This window comes from Diceros bicornis, chromosome 22 (genome assembly GCF_020826845.1).
Source record: "Diceros bicornis minor isolate mBicDic1 chromosome 22, mDicBic1.mat.cur, whole genome shotgun sequence".
Lineage (NCBI taxonomy): Eukaryota > Metazoa > Chordata > Mammalia > Perissodactyla > Rhinocerotidae > Diceros > Diceros bicornis.
In genome coordinates, this window is record NC_080761.1 from 48697253 (window position 1) to 48719801 (window position 22549).

At 43.8% G+C, this 22549-nt stretch overlaps 1 protein-coding gene across 2 annotated transcripts in view; it reads right to left on the reverse strand.

The window, feature by feature from the left end:
• The window catches only part of MOB3B (MOB kinase activator 3B), a 182008-nt gene that overhangs the window by 115139 nt on the left and 44320 nt on the right, over nucleotides 1–22549 (reverse strand). For both annotated transcript variants that reach the window (XM_058565928.1, XM_058565929.1), the window contains exon 2: nucleotides 4203–4818. In XM_058565928.1, the coding sequence (XP_058421911.1) occupies nucleotides 4203–4620 (418 nt within the window). In that variant the 5' untranslated portion in view covers nucleotides 4621–4818. The remainder of the gene's footprint in view (nucleotides 1–4202; nucleotides 4819–22549) is intronic.

Consider the following 22549-nt stretch of genomic DNA (forward strand, 5'->3'; position numbering starts at 1 on the left):
AGGGCCAGGGCACACTTCTTAGGTCCTTCAGAGGTGATTTTTAAACAGGAGCAAACAAAAACAAAAAAATCGTGTCTTTAAAAGTTATAGCAAAATCAGGTTTTCTGAAATTTTCTCCATCCTAGACAACCTCCTAAAATCATTGATTGAGACATCTTTAGCCACGTGAAGAAAAATCTGCAAAACAATGATACATGCTATGAATGGTAGTGGGTGGCAAGGACATAGACTCTTGGCCAGACACTCAAGTTCAAACCCTGGTTTCTAGATGATGACTTAGCTGTACAACCTTGGGAAAGCCCCTTAGCTTGTTTAAATGCCAGCTCCCTCAGTGGTAAAATGGACTATTTAATTCATTGGGTTATGGTAAGAATTAAGAAGGATGAACAGCAGCAGGTACAACGCCTGGCACTTAGCAGGCTCCATAGATGGGCGTTCCCTTTCTCGCTTCTCTTCCTTCCTGTCCCTGCTCTTTCCTTCCCCAACATCCATTTATTCTAAAACCATAGAGGTAGGTGAGATCATGTAATTATTTTTTAAATGTTCTTATTCCTCCTGCTCAAAGACTTTTTAAAAACATGAGTTGGAGGAGCTCGATGTTTTCTGCTCATTTTTTTCTGAGTGTCAGATCTGAGATATTAAATCCTATTATATAACAGAAAGACAGGGAAACTGGGGGCTAGAACATAAAGATTACTGTAATTAGACAGGCCACAGAATTTAAAAAACAGGCTGAGGCTTTCTATTTTTCTGTCATCTCTAAAAGTGGTTAAAGAAATACAATCGAGGAGGAGGTGGCTCTTGCTTCTGAAGTTACTGCTGTCTTAGGAGCTTTAACAGGGACATCTGTTGGCTTCTTAACAAAGGAAGCTGGGGGGATCAAGGGAGAGCGGAGGAGACTACGGTTCACAAGGGAGCCACATCTGTTTGGTATTTTCCCAACTGAGACAGCTCAACTTCTGAAACAGCACGGGTATCCTAGTTCAGCTAGAATCCAGGAACAGATAAAAGCTTTTCTCTCTTCCGTGTTTCAATGGTAGAGATCAACAGCTGTTTATATCCTTTAATACCTAACTAAGGGGGAAGCCTTCACATCTGGCAGTATTTTCCGGTCCTATTTCCTTGGATCACAGTGGGGAGGAGGTAAAGTTTGAACCCCTCCCAATTCCCAGACTAAGAACACAGAAGTATGCCTGGGATTCAAAGCCGTAATGCTAAGCAGAACTCCCCATTTCTCATCCACTCAGGGTCTGCTGTTCGCCGAGATTTCTTCTTGGCGAAAAAAATGAGCAGCAAGATGTCTGTCTCCTCTTGACAGACATCTTGCTGATTTCTATAATAATGACTCACGGGAGCACAAAGATCAAAAAGAAAAGTAGGCTGGAATCAGGGGGAGGAAGAAGAGGAGGAAATGAATTCTAACAGAGAAAGTGGTTCCCAAAGATAAGTTCTTTCAAAAGATAGCAACAATATTGTCTGAGGACAAATAAGAGAGGTGAGCAGGTTGCTGATGAGGACTCTCAGTGTGATGGGGGATGGTGGTGGTTTTTACTTACCCTAACATTTTACCTTGCAAAAGTTAAACAGAGAAAATTAAACCCCGTGGAGGCAAGGGGCAGGAAATACCCAGGGATGGTAACAAAGGGATTCAGAGACATTTGTTTAACTTCACTTTGATCACCAGCACCATACACGTGTTGGGACTTTATAAAGATGATTTTCCCATCCACCCATCCATCCATTCAATAACTTATAAGGTACCAGGACTGGACTTAGTTCTGGGATATTCAAATAAATAAGACATATTCCATAACTTTAAGGGGCCTACATCCTAATGGATGAAAGCCTTCACAGAGGACTTGATATAAAAGATGCATAAGAATTCACTAGATAGAACAAATGAATGATTCCAGAAGGAGAGAACAATATGGATAAAACCAGAGAGGTAGTAACAGACTGTTTCTGGGGGAATGACAAGCATTCAGGGTGGTTACAGGAGTGGTGGGTGCTTATTAAAAATGCAGATTCTTAGGTCTCACCTAAGAGATTCTGATTTAGTTGTTAAGGGGGAGGACCAAAGAATTCACATTTTGAACAGAAGGCCTAAGTAATTCTGATACAAACAAAAGTTTGACAACTCTAATTTATCTAGATTAACATGTCCAAAGAGATGCTAATGGTGTTTCACTAAAGAAAAAGGTATGAGGTTCAAATCAGGAAACACCACATACTAGAGTATTCCTTTCTTGGAGAGAAATATGCACATTATAATGCACATTAGCATATTAAAAGTCCTGCAGTAAAGAAATCAATTTCACTCAGCATTCTCCAAACTTATTTTTCCAGAAAAATAAGTCAGGGTAAACCTATTAAGATCTCTCAGAACAGTGGTGTACCACGGAGCATGGATTGGAAGAGCTGAAAGAGAGGATTCTGATCAGGGAAGTCCATTCCCCAAGCACATTGAATGGCTAAGGAATTGTCTAGAAAAAGACAGCAAAGTCAATTACTATGGAGGATATGGCAGCATCCACTGATTTCCTCCAAGGAAAGTCTAAAACCACCCATGATGCCCTATTTTCCTAGCAGACCGCCAGAAGCTTCCTCACTCTCAAGTACCACACCATGGCTCTGTGCTATTATTTCTGGTCAGCAACTCTATGTGGTCACTACAGCTGCCAGAGAGAGCAGAAGCGCCCAGAGCTCAAAGCATCAAGGAGCAGAAGCAGAAGGGGAAGGACAAAGAGGAGGTCTCTTTGCCCACATCTATTTATCTTTATTGCTATCATATGTTCTGCACAGAGCACTGGAAGTTGCCTGCAATGCTTTCGGAAAGGAAAAATTCCTTCCAGCTCCAAAGGAAGCCTCTGACAGTCAATGAAAGCGCAAGAAGACATGAACCGAAGAAATTCCCACCCCTCCGAGGGGCCTATTATATGGCCAGGGGAGTTTTTGAAAGCTGTCTTCTTCCTTCTATGCTAGGGATCCAAGGGGGTTTGCACTACCGCATACCCCACCTCCTTCCTTACCAAGGGACCGCAGAGAGACAGAGCATGAGGCAACCGGACAGGTCAACACCAAGATTCTGAGCAAATTGCTTTGTGTGCTGAATATTTCAAGATGCACATACTGCCTTAATCAATTTATACACTTTTTTTTCTGGTATAAACTTAATTACTTTCATATGCCCTACCTCAACCTTCCATATGCCACACGGGGACACTCCCGCTGCCCCCCATCTAGAGGTGATTACAACAATGTGTTTCAAATGCCTTTTTTTAATACCCCAACCATCTCAGAGCTTTTTAATAATACTTTCTAACAGCCCAAGTATTTTTTCAATCATTCCACAAATATTTCCTGAGTGCCTACAAAGGTTCTAGGGCACCATGCTAGGCAGGGGAGATACCACAGTGGAAGAAGGAGATTGCTCATTCTTATTGAACTTAGGGGATAAAAAAACTGAATTCTAAAGTCAGCCTATCAATGCATGGAAAATCCAATGATGAGCAGCATAAATAAATATAAGAGGGAGAAAATGTTTGGTCCTTCCCCTTGAAGAGTTTTATGGCTCAGAGGACAAAGCAGACAAAAGCATTTGCATTTCAAGTGTCCTAGTGGGTCTAGCAGCTACACAAGGGTCCAGAGTTAACAGTACAGCCTAGAATTAATCATCTATGAGCAGGAGAGGGAAGAACAAAATGCCAGTATATTTATTTCCCCAGAATGCCAACCCCCTGTTCATTGGATCCCCAAACAAATCCATGGATTCTCACCCTGGGATTTCTTAACCTGAGACATGAATAACAATAATTGCACCAGAGTTAATGTAACTTTAACTAATTGGCCCTGAAATAAAAATCTTACCAGGATAACTGTGTGGGTTTGGAGTCTAGACCTAAGGAAGCCAGCAAAATCAAATCTAACATTTCACCAAGTCAGTGTTCCCCAGGATGTGGTACGTCTACCACTGAGGTCCACAAAATGATTGTAAGTGGTCCACAGATGATTTTTTTTTTCAATTTCAGTGATGTTCCTAGATATGGAAAAAGAAAGTACAGGTATGCGAGTGATGGAATTTAGGAAAACACTGACACGGCTGCGATCCAGCATCCAAAGGCAGGCCTGGAAGAAGCCTCTGCAAACTTTCCGAGCTTGGGCAGGCTGTGACAAAATAACCAAGAAGCTGGTCGCGGACTTACCCACACACGTTGGAAATATGTCCTCGTTGTTGATCTGGACCTCGATCCAATCCATAAGAAGGTTCATGTACTGGGGAGCTGGCAGTGCCGTTGGCTTCTTGTACTTGAGGTCATCCTGCCACCGGTACTCATATTTGGGGCCCCCTGACATCACAGGGCAGGTCCGCTCCGTGCAGAACTCACAGATGGTGCCGTAGATGAGGTTGATCCGATTGAAGAAGTCCACCACGTGCACCGCCACCCAATCGTTCTGGTCCTCCCCGCTGGGCAGCTGCACGGCTGCCTTCAGGTCCACGCCCGAGTTGAGGGACGCCTGAGCCCGTTTGTGGAGCTCAAACCTCTGTGTGCCAGGTTCAAATTTCCTCTTGGGCCGGAAGGTCTTGTCCTTATTGAACACCTGCTTCAAGGCCATGGACATGGTCTTCGCCTTCTCTTCCTTTCTTTTGCAGGAAGCAAAAAGGCACCTGGAACTTTTCCGTGAGGGTTCACAACCCAACAGGGCTTTCCACTGCCAGCCCTCTGGCCCCAGTCTTGCAGCCGGCAGCTTTTAATCTATTTTAAAGAGCCCCTTCCATCTTCCTCTTGAGTAATTTCCAGGGGAACCTCATGTTTCTTCCTAAAGGCAGGAGAGAAAAGGATCTCATTAGTGCCCAGTTTGCATTTAAGAAATGACAAAGGCTTAGACCTGATTTCCACCTCCCTTCCGGCTGTGCCCACTTCCATCCACGTATATGGACATGAAGGGTAAGCCAAACCCCTGGGAATCTGTACTGGTGATTCAAACCATGCAAACAACAAAAGAAGCAGCAGCACATTCCTTTTCTTCATGGCCTTGGTCAAATTTCTGGCGACTCTTGTCTGTGTGATCATAGGCTCAATGGACCTCTCCAAGGTGTTAAGGATGAGTATGTTAGTCAGTGACCCATCCCCATCCCACATATGCTCCTTTTGAGAGCATCTGCCCCACCCCTCACTGTCCCTATTGAGTAAGCATGGAGCCACCACCTCCATCCTCCTGGATACAGCCGATTGGAGCAGGGGTGGCTATCGCACCAAGCTGGCTACTAAGAATATCTCTCCTCGGAATTTGGAATCAGGACCCAGCCTGTTAGGCATTACCCCGAGAAGTGATGAAAATTGGGTCTAGTTGAGCCCTATTTGGACCATGTGTAGTGCAGCCGAGAAAGCCGGTCTGCAGAGAAGGGAGGGAGGAGAGGAGGAAGAGGAGGATGAGGAGGAACAGGAGGGGAAGACGGAAGAAGCCACCAACATACAGAGAAACAGAGACAAGAGCACAAGTGGCCACAGGGAGAAGAAGAGAAAAAGAGAGAGACAGTGAGAAGGAGAGAGTGGCTTCTTTAGTTCCTGATAATCTTCTTGTAACTGGTTCCAATTTCTTTTGAAACCTAGCTGTGATTCCAGCCCCTGGGATTCATAAGTTTTTCCTGAATTAGTCAAAGAAATCCCTTGTTTTCCTTCAGCTAACTTGAGTGGGTTCTGTTTCTTTCCAATAATCCTTAACTATGACAGCATTTATCACCCCTAAAAGGTGCCTTATATTTTTTTGTGTCTTTATGTTCGTAATATCAAACCCTGGATAGCACTTTGGGCAGAGCTGTCCAATAAAACTTTCTGTGATAATGCAACTGTTCTATATCTTTGTTGTCCAATATGGTAGCCACTAGCCACATGTGGCTATTAACCACTTGAAATGTGGCTATTGTGACTGAGGAACTAAATTTTTCCTTTTTTTAAATTTTATTTTATTTTATTTTATTTTTTTTAAAGATTTTATTTTATTTATTTTTTTCCCCCCAAAGCCCCAGTAGATAGTTGCATGACATAGCTGCACATCCTTCTAGTTGCTGCATGTGGGACTCGGCCCCAGGATGGACGGAGAAGTGGTGCCTCGGTGCGCGCCCGGGATCCGAACCCGGGCCACCAGCATCGGAGCGCGTGCACTTAACCACCAAGCCACGGGGCCGGCCCTCCTTTTTTTTAATTTTAATTAATTTAAATTAAAATAGCTACATGTGGCTAGTGGCTACCATATTGGACAGTGCAGCTTTGAAGTCTTCAGTGCTCTCTTCTCCATTATCTCATTTGACCCGACAAAATTCCAGTGAGATTTATAGTAGATTTATAGTAGGTATCATCCCTGGGTCTCCAGGAGATAAAACTACTTGCCTAACAAGGTCCCATAGCTAGTAGGAGGCATGGTTAGGATTGAAATCCAGTTTCTTGACTCCTAGGAAATGCTCTTTCCATGTGGCCTTATGTTCTGAAAAGTGACACCTGTCAACCTGTCTTTCCTGCTAGTTCATGAAGCCCCTTTACCCAGAGCTTCCATCCACATATTCCCCAAAGACCACAAGTAGAGATTGGCTGGAGGTGAAGACTGTGTCCTGTAGTCTAGACACAGGAGATAAACTGATCCACTCAGGAGTCAAGCCCTAACAAAATGAGCCAACAGTGGTGGCCAAAGTCAGAAGGGACCTCATGAAATCTGTTAAAATAGACTTGGAGCAGGATCCCACTGAAGGGTTCTTTCCCTACCTAGAAGGGGTTCTGCCATCCACACTCAAACATGGCTTGGTAATACATTCAAGCTTAAGTTATTAAAAAAAAAAAAATACACCTGAGACATCTGTATTCCCTCACAGACTGCTCTTTGCTCAGAACTGCTGGTCATTCAGTTGAAAGCCTCCTCTGGCCACTCCCTGCAGCCTCTCTCTGTCAACTCACTTCCCTCTTGACCCCACCCTCTTCCTATCAGGTTTTCACTGAAATGCCTTATTGGTGAAGTGTTTTTGCTCCCATGGCATTGAGCATACATAGCCCACAAAGAGACCCAGGTGGAAAAGCAGGTCACGTGACACTCTGCCTCAGACTGTGAAATCACACTCCTGGGTCCTCGGGGATCTCACCAGGAAGGACGCCACCAAACGAACTCTGCAAACGCTAGGGAAAGAAAGGGGCGATCTCTTCTTCACAAGAATCCCTTCCCAAAGGCTTAGCCTGCCTGAAAAGAGGCTTAAGAAATCTGAGGGCCTGAAAAAGGCATTTCCGAAACAAAAATAGGAGTTGGAGGTTGGGAAGATAGAGAAAGGATGGTGAGGACTTGGTTTTCTTTCTCTTTTAAAATAGACAACAGTCCCTCTGTATCACAAATGCTTAATTGCTGACAGTAAAGCAGTAACAACGCAACAGCCACCCCCTCACGTCTCCAGCAAATAAGACCTGTTGTTCTGTTCTTCTGATAATGAGGGTACCATCGATTCCCACGGTCCTCAGAGCAATCTTCTTGAGCCACCTTACATGACCCTTGTATCACTAGTTCTGCTGTTTCCCATGGTCTGGAGTGTTTGCTTGCATGGACACCAATGTGGAAACCTTCCTCCATACCAGTGCTAGGCTCTTGTGGACGCCACCAAGTCCCTCTGGCGCCTCTGAGGAGAGCGTGTGAATGAGACAGAATAATCATAGCAAATCCTGCTGGTCACAGAGCCCTGCAGTGGCTGGCACTCATGAATTTTTAAATAAACATTAAAACCTTATTTGAGGTTTGGGGATTTTTCTGCCAGAGATACTTAGATAACGAACTTCAAGATATCAGTCTCTTGAACCAGACGGGCATTTATTCAAAACTTTAACCAGCTTTAAAGACTTGGAAGCAACCTAAGTGCCCATCAAGGGACGAATGGATAAAGAAGCTGTGGTATATATACACAATGGAATACTACTCAGCCATAAGAAACGATGAAATCCAGCCATTTGTGACAACATGGATGGACATTGAGGGTATTATGCAAAGTGAAATAAGTCAGAGGGAGAAGGTCAAATACCATATGATCTTCCTCATTAAGTAGTAGATAATAACAACAACAAACAAACACATAGAGACAGAGATTGGATTGGTGGTTACCAGAGGGGAAGGGGGGAGGGAGGAGGGCGAAAAGGATAATGCAGCACATGTGTGTGGTGATGGGTTGTAATTAGTATTTGGGTGGTGAACATGATGTAATCTATGCAGAAATAGAAGTATAATGATGTACACCTGAAATTTATACAATGTTATAAACCAATGTTACTGCAATAAACAAAAAATTAAAAAAATAAAATAAAGTCACTCTCTTTGCTCCAATGTAAGAGGCTTTCCTGAGGGAAAAATTATCTTTGGAGGATTATTTCTCAACCAAGCCCCTTCATGTGTTGCTCTTGGCTACCATTTATTAAATTCTACCATGCACCAGATCCTTTACACGTATTATTAACATTTTAATCCTCACTGCAACCTTGCATGGTGGATGTTTTTATAACCATTTCATATAAAAAGAAATTGAGGCTCAACTAAATGAAATAATTTTCCAGAAATCACAAAATTCGTAGATGATAAGGCTAAATTTTGAATCTAGATGTCTCTGGCACTGAAACACATATTACTTTTTTTCTCACTAATGCTGTTGTAAAATCTCACGAACATTTTTATGTTTTCAAAGATCCTTCACATATAGATTTCAAAGCTCCTCATAATGAGACTATAAAGGAAGCTAGAACAGGTGGTATTATTATCTCTGTTTTACAGACGAGGAAACAGAAGCTCTGATCGCCTAGTGCTTGTTTTAAATGTGTTAACAATTCTGACGTGCTCAGACACGATGGTGTCTCTTCTGGTGAAACCTTTTGTCTAAAATAAAATTCTCTGGAGAGGGGTTGCTTGGTCGGCTGGCCCCCATGTTTAAAGACAATGGCAATCCCGGATGGATAATAACAAATTCATCATGCCACTGAATGACTGATCAAAGAGGCATCTGTCTGTGTCTTTATGTGAGTGTTAGATGCTATATTGGGTCAGGTACCCAAAAGAGTTTTTTGTTTGTTTGTTTGGGGTTTTTTTGTTTTTTGCTGAGGAAGATTCGCCCTGAGGTAACCTCTGTGCCAGTCTTCCTCTATTTTGTATGTGGGTCACCGCCACAGCGTGGCCACCAACTAATGGTATAGGTCCACACCTGGGAACCAAACCAAGGCCACCAAAGGGGAGTGTGCTGAACTTAACCACTAGGCCACAGGGCCGACCCCTAAAAGAGTTTTGAGATAAACAAGGGAAAAAGGAGATCCACCTGGCCTTACTTTCAACCCAGAACCCCATTGGACCCCTGCCCATAATTTAAACTGTAGACTTATGAAATGGTTAGGGCAGTGCTTCTCCATTGTTAATGTGGGGTGTTGTTAAAATCCAGGTTCTGACCCAGTAGGTCTGAGGTGGCACCTGAGAGTCTGCACGTCTAACAAGCTCCCCGGTGACGCCAAATCTACTGTCCATGGGCGACACTTTTAAGTATCGAGGCCTGATCTCACTAACAGAGCTTGTTAGAAGTGCAGACTCTCCGGCTTTACCCCAGACCTACTAGATCTAAGTCTGAGTTTTGACAAAATCTCAGGAGAAGAATATGCTTTGAGGAACACTGGGCTAAAGGGCTGCCTGACGGGCTGGGTAGAGAGATGCCTAAGTAAACTTCCATTCATTGTTTTGTTGACAGTGTGCTTCATAAACATACTCTTCAGTTGAGTATGTGTGTGTGTATGTGAGAACAAGAATGAAGAGAGACTCACAGTTTGAATACAGTCGCCTCGACAGATGGTGACAATGACCGGCTCTTTGATCTGGATTGATTTGGCTAGCACAGCACCCGGCACCCTGGAGGCGCCCAGTGAACACCTTCTCATAAGTGCCAGATGGGATGTGGCTGCTGCTACTGATGCTGCAGCTTCATGAGGACAAGCATCTTCGGCTAAATAAAATGCCACACTAGCAACAACACAGTTGTTATTCTCTGTCCTTGTCCAGTCTCCACAAAGAAAAAGACAAGTGATAAGTTTTGCCACTTGGGGAGAAACTATAAGCAAATTCTATGTTAAGAAGAGTACTCACTACAATGCTGGTTATCGATAAGCATTTGAAGCCAACTGCTCACTCAACCAATAGACATTTACTCAAGGCCTTTTAAGTGCCAGACACAGGGCTAGGCACCAAGGACACAGAGCTCATTAAAACCTGGTCCCTGCCTTTGAAAAGTCCATAATTATCTGCCTAGATTTGAGGTAGTTTATTGGCTTTTGCTTTTTAAGCTACAAAGTTAAATGCACCCACATGGGTAGTGACGTGATTCCTTCACAGTATTACTCAGGTTAAGAATGAACAGGACACGAAAGAGCGAGGTCTTGTGGAAAGAGAAAAACGGAAATCCAAATAAATAGCATAAAATTGACAGGGGCTCCATGTGTTCTCCATATTTTCTGCTTAATAGATCAATTGTAGCAATAAAACATGTGCGCTATAAAAATATGCAGAAAGAATTTGGCTGGGCTGCAGGGGAATGTTGACAATGTAACTAAGCAACACTGGCAAGGAAAGTTCTTATTTTTCTTTTCCTATTGATATCTTCTTCCTAGTAGTTGGAAAATCAAAAAGTCCCTGCCAAGGATAAGGAAAACATGAAACAACTCTCCTGCTCACTCCAGAGAGATCCATCTTCTCTAGCTGTGACCATTGCTAAAGAGACCTTGGTGTACAGAAGGGCAGGCAGGACAGAAAGGAGAGGGACCAAAGCTGATACTCGATGGGGGAAAAGAAGTTCAATATCTCATCTGTGGGATGGAAGACTCCTCCTGGCAGGACCAGCTGGCGGGGCAATTCACTATAGGAAGGCCACAAGAGAAATGCCCCGGAAGTACCCCGGGAAGTACTATGTCCTCTTCATTGCTGGGGCCCCAGGAACTAAGATGGTGCCTGGCACAGAGCGGACTTCACTGAATGTTTGCTGAATGAATGAATGAATGAGTGAGTGAATGAAGAACCCTTTGCATCAAAGTGAAACCACAAAAGTGAAACCAAATTGGACCTCCTGTCTTCTGTTAAGGACTATACCTCAACCCGTAAGCTCACCACCAACTCACTGAGGTTGGGTTTTACCAGCTGCGGGGCTGCCTTGAAGCATCCCTTCCTGAAAGGGCAAGACATCTCTCTAACTTCTCTCTCCAATGGGTGGCTCCTTTCCCCTCTTATCTAAAATTCCAGCTCTTCAGAATTGAAGAATGACTAGTCTGATTTCTCATCTTCCCACTATAGTTTTCTCTTTATGGCCAGAACAGTCCATGGAACCTTCCTCCCATACCCCAAATATTGAATAAAAGTAGACTAGGTTGTTATTTTAGAAGAGTGTGTGTGTGTGCGTGTGTGTGTGTGTGTGTGTCTGTGTGTGAATAAAATGAACATCATCCAACCTTCCCAGGCTCCAACAAAGGATGTGCCTAAGAATGTGATTCTCTCAACCTTTATATACACCTTTACTCCTGCCTACTCGTTAGGTGCCACAAGACACTCCCCAAATTGGAGAGATTCCTACCTGAACAGCAGCTTTGCTTTGTTTTGTTTTTTTTTGGGTCCAACTAATCTACCTTCTCAACTTTGAGCTGCCATAGCTATCGTTGCATTTTCAATTAGTTGGGAGAAATATTTCTGCCTCATTTTAGTCTTCAAAGACATGCATGATTTCAGAGCTTTAAAAGGCCGAGGTTATTTCTGATCACAGAAGTCTGTACAGATAGGAGCCTGCAGAAGTCTGTCACTCCCTCACTCCCCATCATTTTCTAGCTCTTTAATGTCCATTCAAGTTGCATTGTTTCATTCGCTTATTTATTTAGTCACCTGTGTGGACATTCTAGCATTAAAAATAAGAGTAAATACTCCAAAAATGAAAACATCGCATGCAACCTTGTACATTGCAGCAGCAATCAATCAGTGCATACGTGTTCATAGCAGAGACCCATTTCACAGGCTCAGAAACATCGTCATTCAGAAGAAGACACTCAGTGGTGACCAAGAGTGGAAAGGATAGAAGGATCGACAAGGGTGGGATTTATTTGGTTTAATTCACCACATACTCACATTCTGCTGAAGGAAAGACAGACTTTTAAAAAAATATTTTCTTAAAGAGAATAATGTTCTCTTAAATAAAGTCCTTCTGGAGGCCAGTAGAGACTGGTTTGGATTCCCGATAACGAGAAAGATGGCAAATCTACGGTCCAATCCTAAATAGGGTTGATCCAATCTTACCATAGTTTTAAAAATAAATAGTGAACATAAAATTATTATAAGATAAAAGCTCAGTTGGCCCACTTAATATTTATGAAAGACATCCCAATTATTTTACTAATTTTTTAAAAGGAAGAAAAAAAACTTCTCCAACTCAGTAACCACTTGCTCTATTACTTCCAGATCTTTGGACTAGCTAGGAAATATTTTTGTGGTTTAAAAAAAAAAAGACATGATTTGAGAACATGATACCTAAGGCAGGTGAGGAGAGGAGAATGGAGGATGGGGAGGGAACTACAGATAGAGCTGATATAATAGCTGAAATGAAAAATGAAAACAGGTCAAAAAATGTATTTTACTTTTTAAAGCACAGGTGTACACCAGCTGGTTGATGTCACTAAGACCCTCCATCAGATACTAGGATAAAGGTCATTGTCACTTACCATTTCCTTCTTTTCTCTTTGAGACTGGGTATGCCAAGTCTTTCTTGGAAAAGTCTTGCTTTAAAGGAAAAATGTTCAAATTCAAGGAAGCTGGTTCCTGTAACTGTCAACAGGCTTATTTACTCGTAGCCACACTAAGTGAATTTGAGTCTTAGGGTCTGGGAAATTTTTATCCCTGGCACTATGGGAACTTCTGTATGACATCTGGAAGCACTGCAAGAGATCTTTGAAGGGGGGTAGAGAGCACAAAATAGGCTAGAAGACTGGAAATTGGAAAATACACTGCTAATTTTCAAAAGAGTACTTTTAAACTTGGGGGTGGGTGGGTAAAATTGATGCCAATCGCAGGCAAGATTTAGAGGCCATGTAGCCTGGTAGCTAAAAGCACAGCGTCTGCAGGGTTGCTGTGAGAATTCAAGAGGGTATATGAAAAATGTTTGGAACATCGTAGGTACTGAGTAATGTGGTTGTCACTATTATCGTCACCATCATTTGAATCATATCATGATGCAAGTTTTAATTGAGAGTCAGATTCTTAAGAGACCAAACAGCCTCCTAGAATCTATCTTAGAATGCTTAAAATTCTATTCAACCTAATTATATAAGTAACAATAACTAACATTTATTTTACTATTTATTTAGGTATTACTATTATCCCCATTTTACACTTAAGGAAACTGAGACCCAGTGAGATTAAAACTTTGCCCCAGGTCATAGAACCCATAAGTAGACAAGCTGACTCCAAAACTCTTAACCCCAGCTTAGGACTGCCTCTTTAGACATAGGGTAGTTCACAAAAAAAGACCAGAGGAACTTCTAGGGCATCTCCAACGGGGTTAGGAAGGGGAAAGGAGAAACAGACCTAGCCCTATGGACAGGGTCATGTGTCACTCTCCAAGACATATATTTCTTGAACCTTTGTGGTCTGGATTCAGAAGACTTGGATTCAGGTCCTGGTGATGACTCTAACTGGCTATGTCTTTGGACAAGACACCCTTTATGAGCCTCAGTTTTGTCTTCTTTAAAGATAATGGTGCTTACGTGTCAAGGTTATAGTGAGAGTTAAGAGATATTGCCTGTGAAAGCACCTCATAAATGCAAAACCATTACACAGTTATTGACAGGTGGCTGGTAAGAAAGGGAACTACAACTTTTGACACAACACCAAGAAATAATTTGAGTAATGGAAAATGATTCAGTTCAATGCAAATGAGTGTTTATAAGTAAGAGATGGGGGGGAGGGAGTAGGCAATGGGAGGCCCGCACAGGAGGAGAGAAAGAAATCACATGCTTCCTTCCTACATAATTGGATGGACCTCTAATTCTCAGGCAAAAGGAAGTAATATTAATCTAAGTGATTTGATAATAAGTCGATATGCCCTAACATTTGTAACCCCCTTAACTTAATATTGTGAGGGAGGTCCAGCATTTTTGCATATAAGAAATTCGAGAGCAATATTATCTCATGAATTTGGATATACCAGGGCAAATTATATCTCTCCTAGCCTCCCACTAAGCCCGCATACACTTTTTAGAATGAGTGTAAAAGTTCCTCATTTTAAATTTTAAAATGCTTTACATTTAATACAGCACTTTAGGTTACAACTCAGCTATGATCCCTAAACTGATTAGAACGGTATTCCTGTTATCAGAACACAGTGATCTGGCTGGAGGATTAAGACTGCATCCCCAGAAATTCTCAAGAGAGAAAAGACAACCGCCTACCTGGGAGCTTTCCAATTTGCTTAGGTGAAAACAGAGACAAATAATTAATGATGCTATCCTCTCTGCACTCCTGAACATGTCCACAACAACTAAAAAAGAGGTCTGAAATAAAATGGAATCAAACATGTAATTGTAAAGGATACGGCCACCTGGAGGACTAGAGAGATCCCCACCTTTAGCCAAAAAGATGTGGGCTGGAGTCCAGACTCTGCTCCCTAACGGGTTACCCTCCTGAGCTAAACACTCTCCCTTTGTGCTTCATTTTCTTCTTTGATTAAAGGAAGGTACTAATACCAACACCACAGCGTGTTTTAGGGATAAGTGAGATAATGTAAGCAGAGATGGGCACACGTCAAGTGTTATATTGACTAATCCAGATTTCTCATTTTATCAGGTTTTACGTGGCTTCACGATCAATAGCAATTCCGACCATAACTGGGTCTGTTCTTTGACTGTTTCCCCATAAGACCGGAGTACCTGACCCTCAAAATGTATAAAATCTTGCAAAATTTTGGAGGAGAGCTCCATTTCCCCACTCCTGGTTTTTATCAGGAAGAATTTTCCCGTAAGTACCCAGCTGGCCTTTCTCTGCGCTTTTACTAACGTTGCCTCAGGGGAAGTGGAGGGACTAATTCGTTTAATTAGTAAATTTGAGAAGAATCAACTAGGCATGCTCAGCTGGCTCAGCCTTCCCTCCTGGGTGCTGCCTGCCCTCAGGGAGTGTGCTATTTTCAGGAGCGTGCTATTGCTATTGCCCTAGGAAGGCGGCAAGCCTGCTCTCTCCAGCGCTGTCCAGGAAAAGGTGGGTAACGCAAGGGTTTAGTATTGAGCAGGCTCATTTGGCTAACACACCTGGAGCTCTGTCCTCCAGTCTGGCTTCTATTAGCCATAAAGCTGACATCTGTTTTTGTTGTTGTTGTTCCAACCAACTTCTTCAGAAGTCATGTAGAGAAGAGTGGTATCAATTGTGGATTGGGGACCCTCTTGGAGACCCCAACATTAGGTTGTGCAGACTGGTCCCTATGCAAAGTTAGCTGTTTTTTAGCAGACATTCATGGTGACATCAATTCAAGGAGAGCCCTGTGTAAGACACAACTTATTTATCTGCAGAAGGTCTGTGTCTCCATCCCAGGCATGTACAGTCTTCTCAAGAGTTTTCTCAGACAAGAGAGACAACCCAGTCACAGAGAGCATCTGTCACAGTTAATGCCCAGCCGCAGGCACAGTGAGAATGCTCAGGACAGAGCATCCCCTCGTCTGTCAGGTGTTCTAAACATTCCACAACAGTCACTAAGCACTAGGCTTGACAGTCCACTGCCCCTGTAGGTGGCTGCTGTCCAGGACCGTGATATCGCCTGTGTTCTCCACGAGGAATCTCAACACTTCCACCCAGATAAGGCTTCTCTCTTGCCCAGCCTCATTTCCTGAAATTGCTCTCCGGGTTAACTTCAACCTCTGGTAAAGTAAAGGGAAAGAGGTCGAGGAAGGAGAAAGGGATGGCTGATCATCCCTGTCCTGTGATGCCTGCATCTCATAAGCACGTCTCTCTTTCACACTCACACCGCAACCTCGCACTCCACTGTATTTCCGCGCTCACACATCTGGTCCCTCCACTAGTCTGTGAGGGCTGGGACTCCAGACTGCATTGCATCACTAGAACCTAACAAACGACCCAGCATAAATAGGAATTCCGTCAGTTTTGTGGTTAAACCGTGTATCTAAATGACTGCTAATCAAATACTGCACAGATAAACAGTTCCTTGTCCAGAAGAGAGGGCCATTCTCCTATAATCACGATGCGCTATCATCACCCAAGGAAACCTTTTCAGAAAACAGAGATCTTCACGCAAAGATCCACAGCAGCCACTGGACATGCGGTTCCCCAGGCCAATCTAAACAGCTCACGTGTTTTCATTTTCCAGCATTCACTGAAAACTCAGCTCCTCTGGAAGCATGCCCAGCCTCAGAAGAATGTTTAAAAACTCAAGATAGAACTTTGTAAATATCTTTGCATGGTCCTGCAAAGACCTCTACCTGTGTGCTTTGTTTAAAAAATAAATTTAAAAATATACCTCAAAGGAAAAATAACGGGGAAGAGAGGAGGTCAATCAGTTTGGGGGACTTTTTGTCTAGTATAAGAAGAAAATGTATCGTGTCACCTCCTTTCATGCAAACTCCCCTTCTGTGACTCTGGTGCCCATCCCCAGGCTTCTGCATCAGCTGCATCCCGCTTCGTACCCCTTCGCGCCGGGACACCCCAGCAGGCATCGTGGCCCCCAACCTGCTCCCCCAATCATCCTGCACGATACCATGAAATTCATTTTCCTCAAGCCACAACCCTGCCACCCACCCCTCTGTGTGTGTTGGGGAGGCCTGCAAGCGAGATCATTGCTAGTAGGATTTTATAGCAGGAAGAACCCTCGAAAACGACTTAATTCAATTCAACTACTTAATGTATTCAATACAAAAACAGAAACAAACACACCTAATGCCCAGAAAGGCGAGGCGAGGCCCACAGTCAGGACAGACTGGAGCTGAAAGCAAGGCCCCAACCTGGGGGCCCCTACCCTTCCCACCAGGCAATGGATCTCTTACACGCTTACGCGAACCTGACACCCAACTGTCCTTCCAAACTGTCCTCAACTCAACTATCTCTTTCTCTTTCCATACTTCCACACAAACCATATAGACTATATATGTGTATATATATATTTTTAATCCCCCTGGTGGCTAAGCCATTTTTTAAAATCCACATAGCCTTTTTATTCCCAAATGAAGTCTTACGCAGGACCCGATTATATAAAAATAGATAAAAATTCTCTCTTCTGTGGTTGAAGCAGGGAAGGGACCCTCACTCTTAGTCTCCCCCCTCCCCACAGCCACTGAGACCCCTCTGACGAGCTTCAGGTTTGGATCTGTTAGACAACTCACTGGACTCCTAATGCCCACTGCACTTGTCAGTGACTAAATCTCTGCCCCACCCCCACCTGCCATCATCCTTCAGCCTTCAAGGCCTAGACAGTTGCCACTGCCTCCATGCAGCCTCTCCTGACTACGCTGTTAGGAAGTGACTGGTCTCTCTCCTTTGCTCCAAAACCCTGAATCTGTAACCTTTCCTCTACCAAAACGGTCTGAATTATTTGTTATTCTTACGCCTGGCCCCGTACTTCCAGCCTGTCTATAGTCAGGACTCACCCACCCATCTGTCAGCCACTTTGAGTCCATCAAAGCAGGCTTTAAACACTAGCTGCCCCTCGGTGAATGTTCAGCCCACCCCTTCGCCTCCTCTCCTGACCTTCCCTCATCTGGCTTTGTTTCTGCTCATTCTTGCTCCACTCATTTCAAACCCTTGCTTCTCAACAAATATTTATGGGTGTGACCTGCTCTTCCTGAGTTCTACCCTCTTCCCCTGCACTGCCTCTCGTTTGTTCTTTTCCTCGTTTACTTTTCTCCTCTTGAGCTCTGGAGACTCTGGTAGAGGTGGCTGGCTGCTGAAGAAAAAAGATATGACCCCTACTCACCCTGAACCATCTGTCCACCGACTATCAAGTCCCCCTGGACCTCCTGGGCACCCTCAGAAATGACAAGAAGCCCAGGTCACCTGGGTGCTGTTTAAAATGCAGAGTGGGTGATTGACTCTGACACGTTCCAACGTTTACGAACTCCCTGAGCTGGGGAGTTTCACACACCAGGCCTGGCATATCCAGGGGTCCAAGGGCCAACAGTTATTTAGTGGGCAGAATGGGCAGGATAGAAATGTGGTCGTCTGAAGAGCTGAATTTCCAGCAGTAAGAAAGACAGAAAAAGTCCTAAGGGAGAATGAGAACTAACATGAATCACACTGGGGACAGAGAGTGTGGCCCTTCCCCCGACTGTCTATCAGCTATACCACCTTCAGAGAGCCTGGTTCAAGTCCCCACCCCCTGCGTTCTGTGCCTGTGGCCCCCGTATTGTACAGACTGGTGGTTAAGTGAGTCTGAGATCAGACTGCCTGCGTTTGACTCCCAGGTCTATCATTTTCAGAGCTGTGGGCTCCTGAGCCTATTATATAACATCGCCGAACTTCGGTTTCATAATAAAATTACCTGTCTCGTAGTGTCACTATGAAAGTTAAATAACATTATCCAAATCAAGCATTTGACCCAGCACCAGGCACAAGGTAAGTTTGAAATAAGCATTAGCTTTTAATTCTTATTGTTAACATACTCATTTATGTGTGTGACCCCCCTTCTGGACAGGAAACTCTGTAGGCTTTCTCCTTTCCCCTCTTATAAAAACACTCTTACTAGATTACATCTCAAAGGATGGTGGCGGTGATAGAACAAGACAGCAGGCAAAAAGAGGTGAGCAGTGGGTCTGCCATCAGCAGGCACTCAGGAACCATCACTGATTCTTAAAAAGGCTGACCCACCTTGACCAGTTCTGGGAGCCAGACACAGCAGGAGATTTCCCTGGTCAGCTCGAACGCACTGGCCCCTCCCTCCAGCCACGAGGCAGAGGAGCCTTCCAGGAGGGCAGGAGCTTGGTTTAGGAGGCTTCTCCAGGGACCACTCGGAGAAGCCAGCCAGAAAGCCTGTGTTGATTGGCCATTCGTGCCTATTATTTTATGACGGGAATTCGAGCTCTCACAGCAGTGCCTGAGTCAAGGGGTGCTTTCTTAATACCAAATATCTTAATTCTCATTTTCTTACGTAACCACAAGGTGTAGACTTGCCAAAAATGTTAAAAATGGAAGACAACCAAAAATCAGAGAGAAATCTTCTCATAGTTTCTATGCCAACTTGCGTGGAAACAGTTACCCCCCAAAAGTGTGATGAGTGTCCATTTTTTCATTCATGGAGGGGAGGGGTTTTTGTTTTTCCTGTTTTATTCTTTGGGTAGTTTTATTTATTTTTCCCACACTATTCTTTAATGACCAGTGACGGTGACCCCACTCTTCTTAGAAACAATAAAAGCTACAGGAAAAAAAAAAGTCCTTAACAGCCTCCAAAGGCTGGGGAACTTTTGCCCAGAGCAGCAGAGTACTGCTCAAGCAAAGCCGTGGAAAACAAGGGCTGCCTCGGGTGCTGGCTGAGCCAAATCCCTGCAGTGAGGAGTCACTTTATTTTTGGTCCAAGCACAGAGTCCAGGAAGCCACATCCACTGCCTTCTTTTTCATTTAAGATTCTACATTCATCACTATGTCTTGTTGAGAAAGCCTCCATTAGAGATTTCCTCTGTTTGGTTTAAGAAAGAAGAGGAAAAATAGAAACACAGTCACCATTCCTGGTAAAACAGCACCTGCCCAGCAAGAGACCAAAACAGGTGTTTTCTACCATCTCCTACTCTCTCTTTAAACTGCATTTTATTCTTAAAAAAAAAAAAAGCAAGCAACTCCCTTAGTGTAGAAAGTGTTTGATTTTATATAATTGCCAGATGACTCAAATTTCTTTTGGAAGAAGGTGGTGCAGGAATCTATAAAAATTCTGATAAGCATAACCACAATCATTTCTTCCGCCAACTTTAGTCAATTAAAAAAGGTTCAAAGACCTAATATAATTGAAGACTGAAAAATATACACTTCTACAAAGACAAGTAGGTCTGTCATTTAAAAAAGAAAAAACATCTAAGAGCCACTTTAGCACATTCAATGCAGATCTTTACGTAACTGATCAAGATGCAAACAATTTGCAAATATTTATATTTTAAATCACAGGATGGCTGTTCCCAGACTCTAGAAATTGACAGTGATTACAGAAGAAGCTGGTCCTCATTTGGTCTCCCCTAATTTGCTCTAACCCAGTATGGCCTCCAGTAAAAGAAAACCTGACAGACCAGGGCAGGATGGCCAAGGAAGCTTGATTTATTTCAGCTTTGAAAGGCCACTGCACTCTGATTCTTACTTCCACAGGGAATGCAATCCACACGACTGGGCTGGCTGTCCTGACGCAACTACACGTTTTTCTCATTTAGCATTGTGATCTTGTGAAATGTGAGCACAACCTGCGCAGGCGTCCAGCGGAGGGGAGAGGGGAGGGCGGGGTCGTGCTGGGATGCGGAGTCACTCCACGTTAGCCTCCACGGTTTGGAAGCCTTGCTGACGTGGCACCAGGCTCTCAGGAGGGCCCAGACAGGAAGGAGGCAGGGCCTCGGACTTCAAGATGTCTATTAAGAGCAGCTTTCCAAGCTGGCATCACAAGCAGAGATGGAACTGCTGCCCTGGGAGCTAATCCCTAAACTGATACACATCAAAAAGGGCCTCCCGGCTTCTGGGGGCAACACCAGGGGCCTGAAGGTGGAAAGAGGGGTAGAGTTCGGGGGAATTCCAGTCCCTTCTCCACCCAAGGGGCCAGCCACTGACAGGGAAAGTCCATGGCAGCCCCCATCAAGATGTTCCCTCAACATCATCAGAGCTCGTGCACTCTCACGGGCTCCGCACTCCACCCCACCTTGCTCACAGGAGTAAGGGGGAAGAAAGCACCTTAGCATTCATTTGGGAAGCTGCCCAGATAGTCTAAGCTTTCAACTGGGCCACCTGACCTGATAGCAGCCATAGACACTGATAACAATTGTTTCATTCTTATAATAGTCTAGGTTTAGGATGTATTTAATTTTATAAAGCCACCCCAAATTGCGTGAGGAGATAAAGTAATTCTGATGATAATTTGCATTTCCTCCAACCATATCCTTGTAACCCATAAGAGGGTTCTTTTAATAAACTTTCTGACTAATGAAGAAATAACTGTACACCTCATTATTCCATGGCCTACCAGATACTCCAGAGGATTTAGAAGAAATGATTCAAGTGGAGTTTCCCTAGCCATCATCAGCCCAACCTACCTCTCCCCACGGTCTAGTACTTTTTCGTCCCTTTCATCGTCTGGCTGAAAAAAACCTCGCCCAAGCCAGCAAACAAGTGAAGGCAATAACATTCTTAATGGCACAACCCAGGTCGGCATACCCTACACTAGTTGTCCTGATGACAGGGCTAGCATGTGCCTGCTGGTTAGAACCTTCTTATCATTTCTATTACAAGACACACAGCTATTTCCCGTCCTGGGAAATTTTGGAGGGGCAAGGAAAAGAAAGAAAGAAAGGAAGAGAGATTCATGACAAAATTTGGCAAGGCTCTTTGAGGATCTACAACCTCTCCCTCTCAGGCAATAGCAAATAGTCCCATCCAAATGAAACTTGAAATCTGGAGGGAAGCTTTTGAAAAGAAATCTAATGTTATACGTGAAATTTAAAAATATGCATGCCTTTCCCCTCAGCAAACCCGCCTTTAACAATCAATCAAAAGACAAATATAGTGGACTACTGTGGCAGGCGACTTCCAAGATGGCGACCAATGATCTCCGCCTTCTGGTATCTATGGCCCTTGCGTAGTCCTCTCCACCTGAGTGAGGCCTGGACCTAGTGACTTACTTCGAGTGAACAGAACACAGCAAAAGGGATGGGAACACTTCTGAGATTAGGTTATAAAAGACTGTGACTTCTGTCTTGCTTGCATATTCTTTCACTCTCTCTTGCTTCCTCAGCTTGATGAAGCCAGCTGCTATGTTGTGAGCTCTCCTTTGGGTAGGCCCACATGGCAAGGAAGTGAAGGTGGCTTCCGATCAATAGCCAGTGAGGAATGAAGGCCCTCAGGCCACAGTCCACCAGGAACTGAATCCTGCCAACAACCACTGAGTGAGCCCAGAAGCAGATCCTTCCCCAGGAGAACCTTGAGATGATGGCAGCCCCAGCCTACACCTTGGTTACAGCCTTGTCAGAGATCCTGAACTGGAGAACCCAGCTAAGCTGTGCTCCAATCCCTGACCCAGAGAAACTATGAGATACTATATGTTGCTGTTTTTAAGTCACTAAGTTTTGGGGTATTTTATTATGTAGTAAGAGATAAATAACATGGCTATTTAAGTATTATTGTTTATAATCACACACAAAAAAGAGAAACAACCCAAAAATCCATTCAGAGAAAACTATTTCAATCAAGAGCGGCACCTTCATACAAGAAATATTGGGCAGCCCTCAAAATACAATGAGGTCGATATATCTATATTGAAATGGAAAAAAAAGTCCATGAATATGAAAAGCAAGGTGCGAAA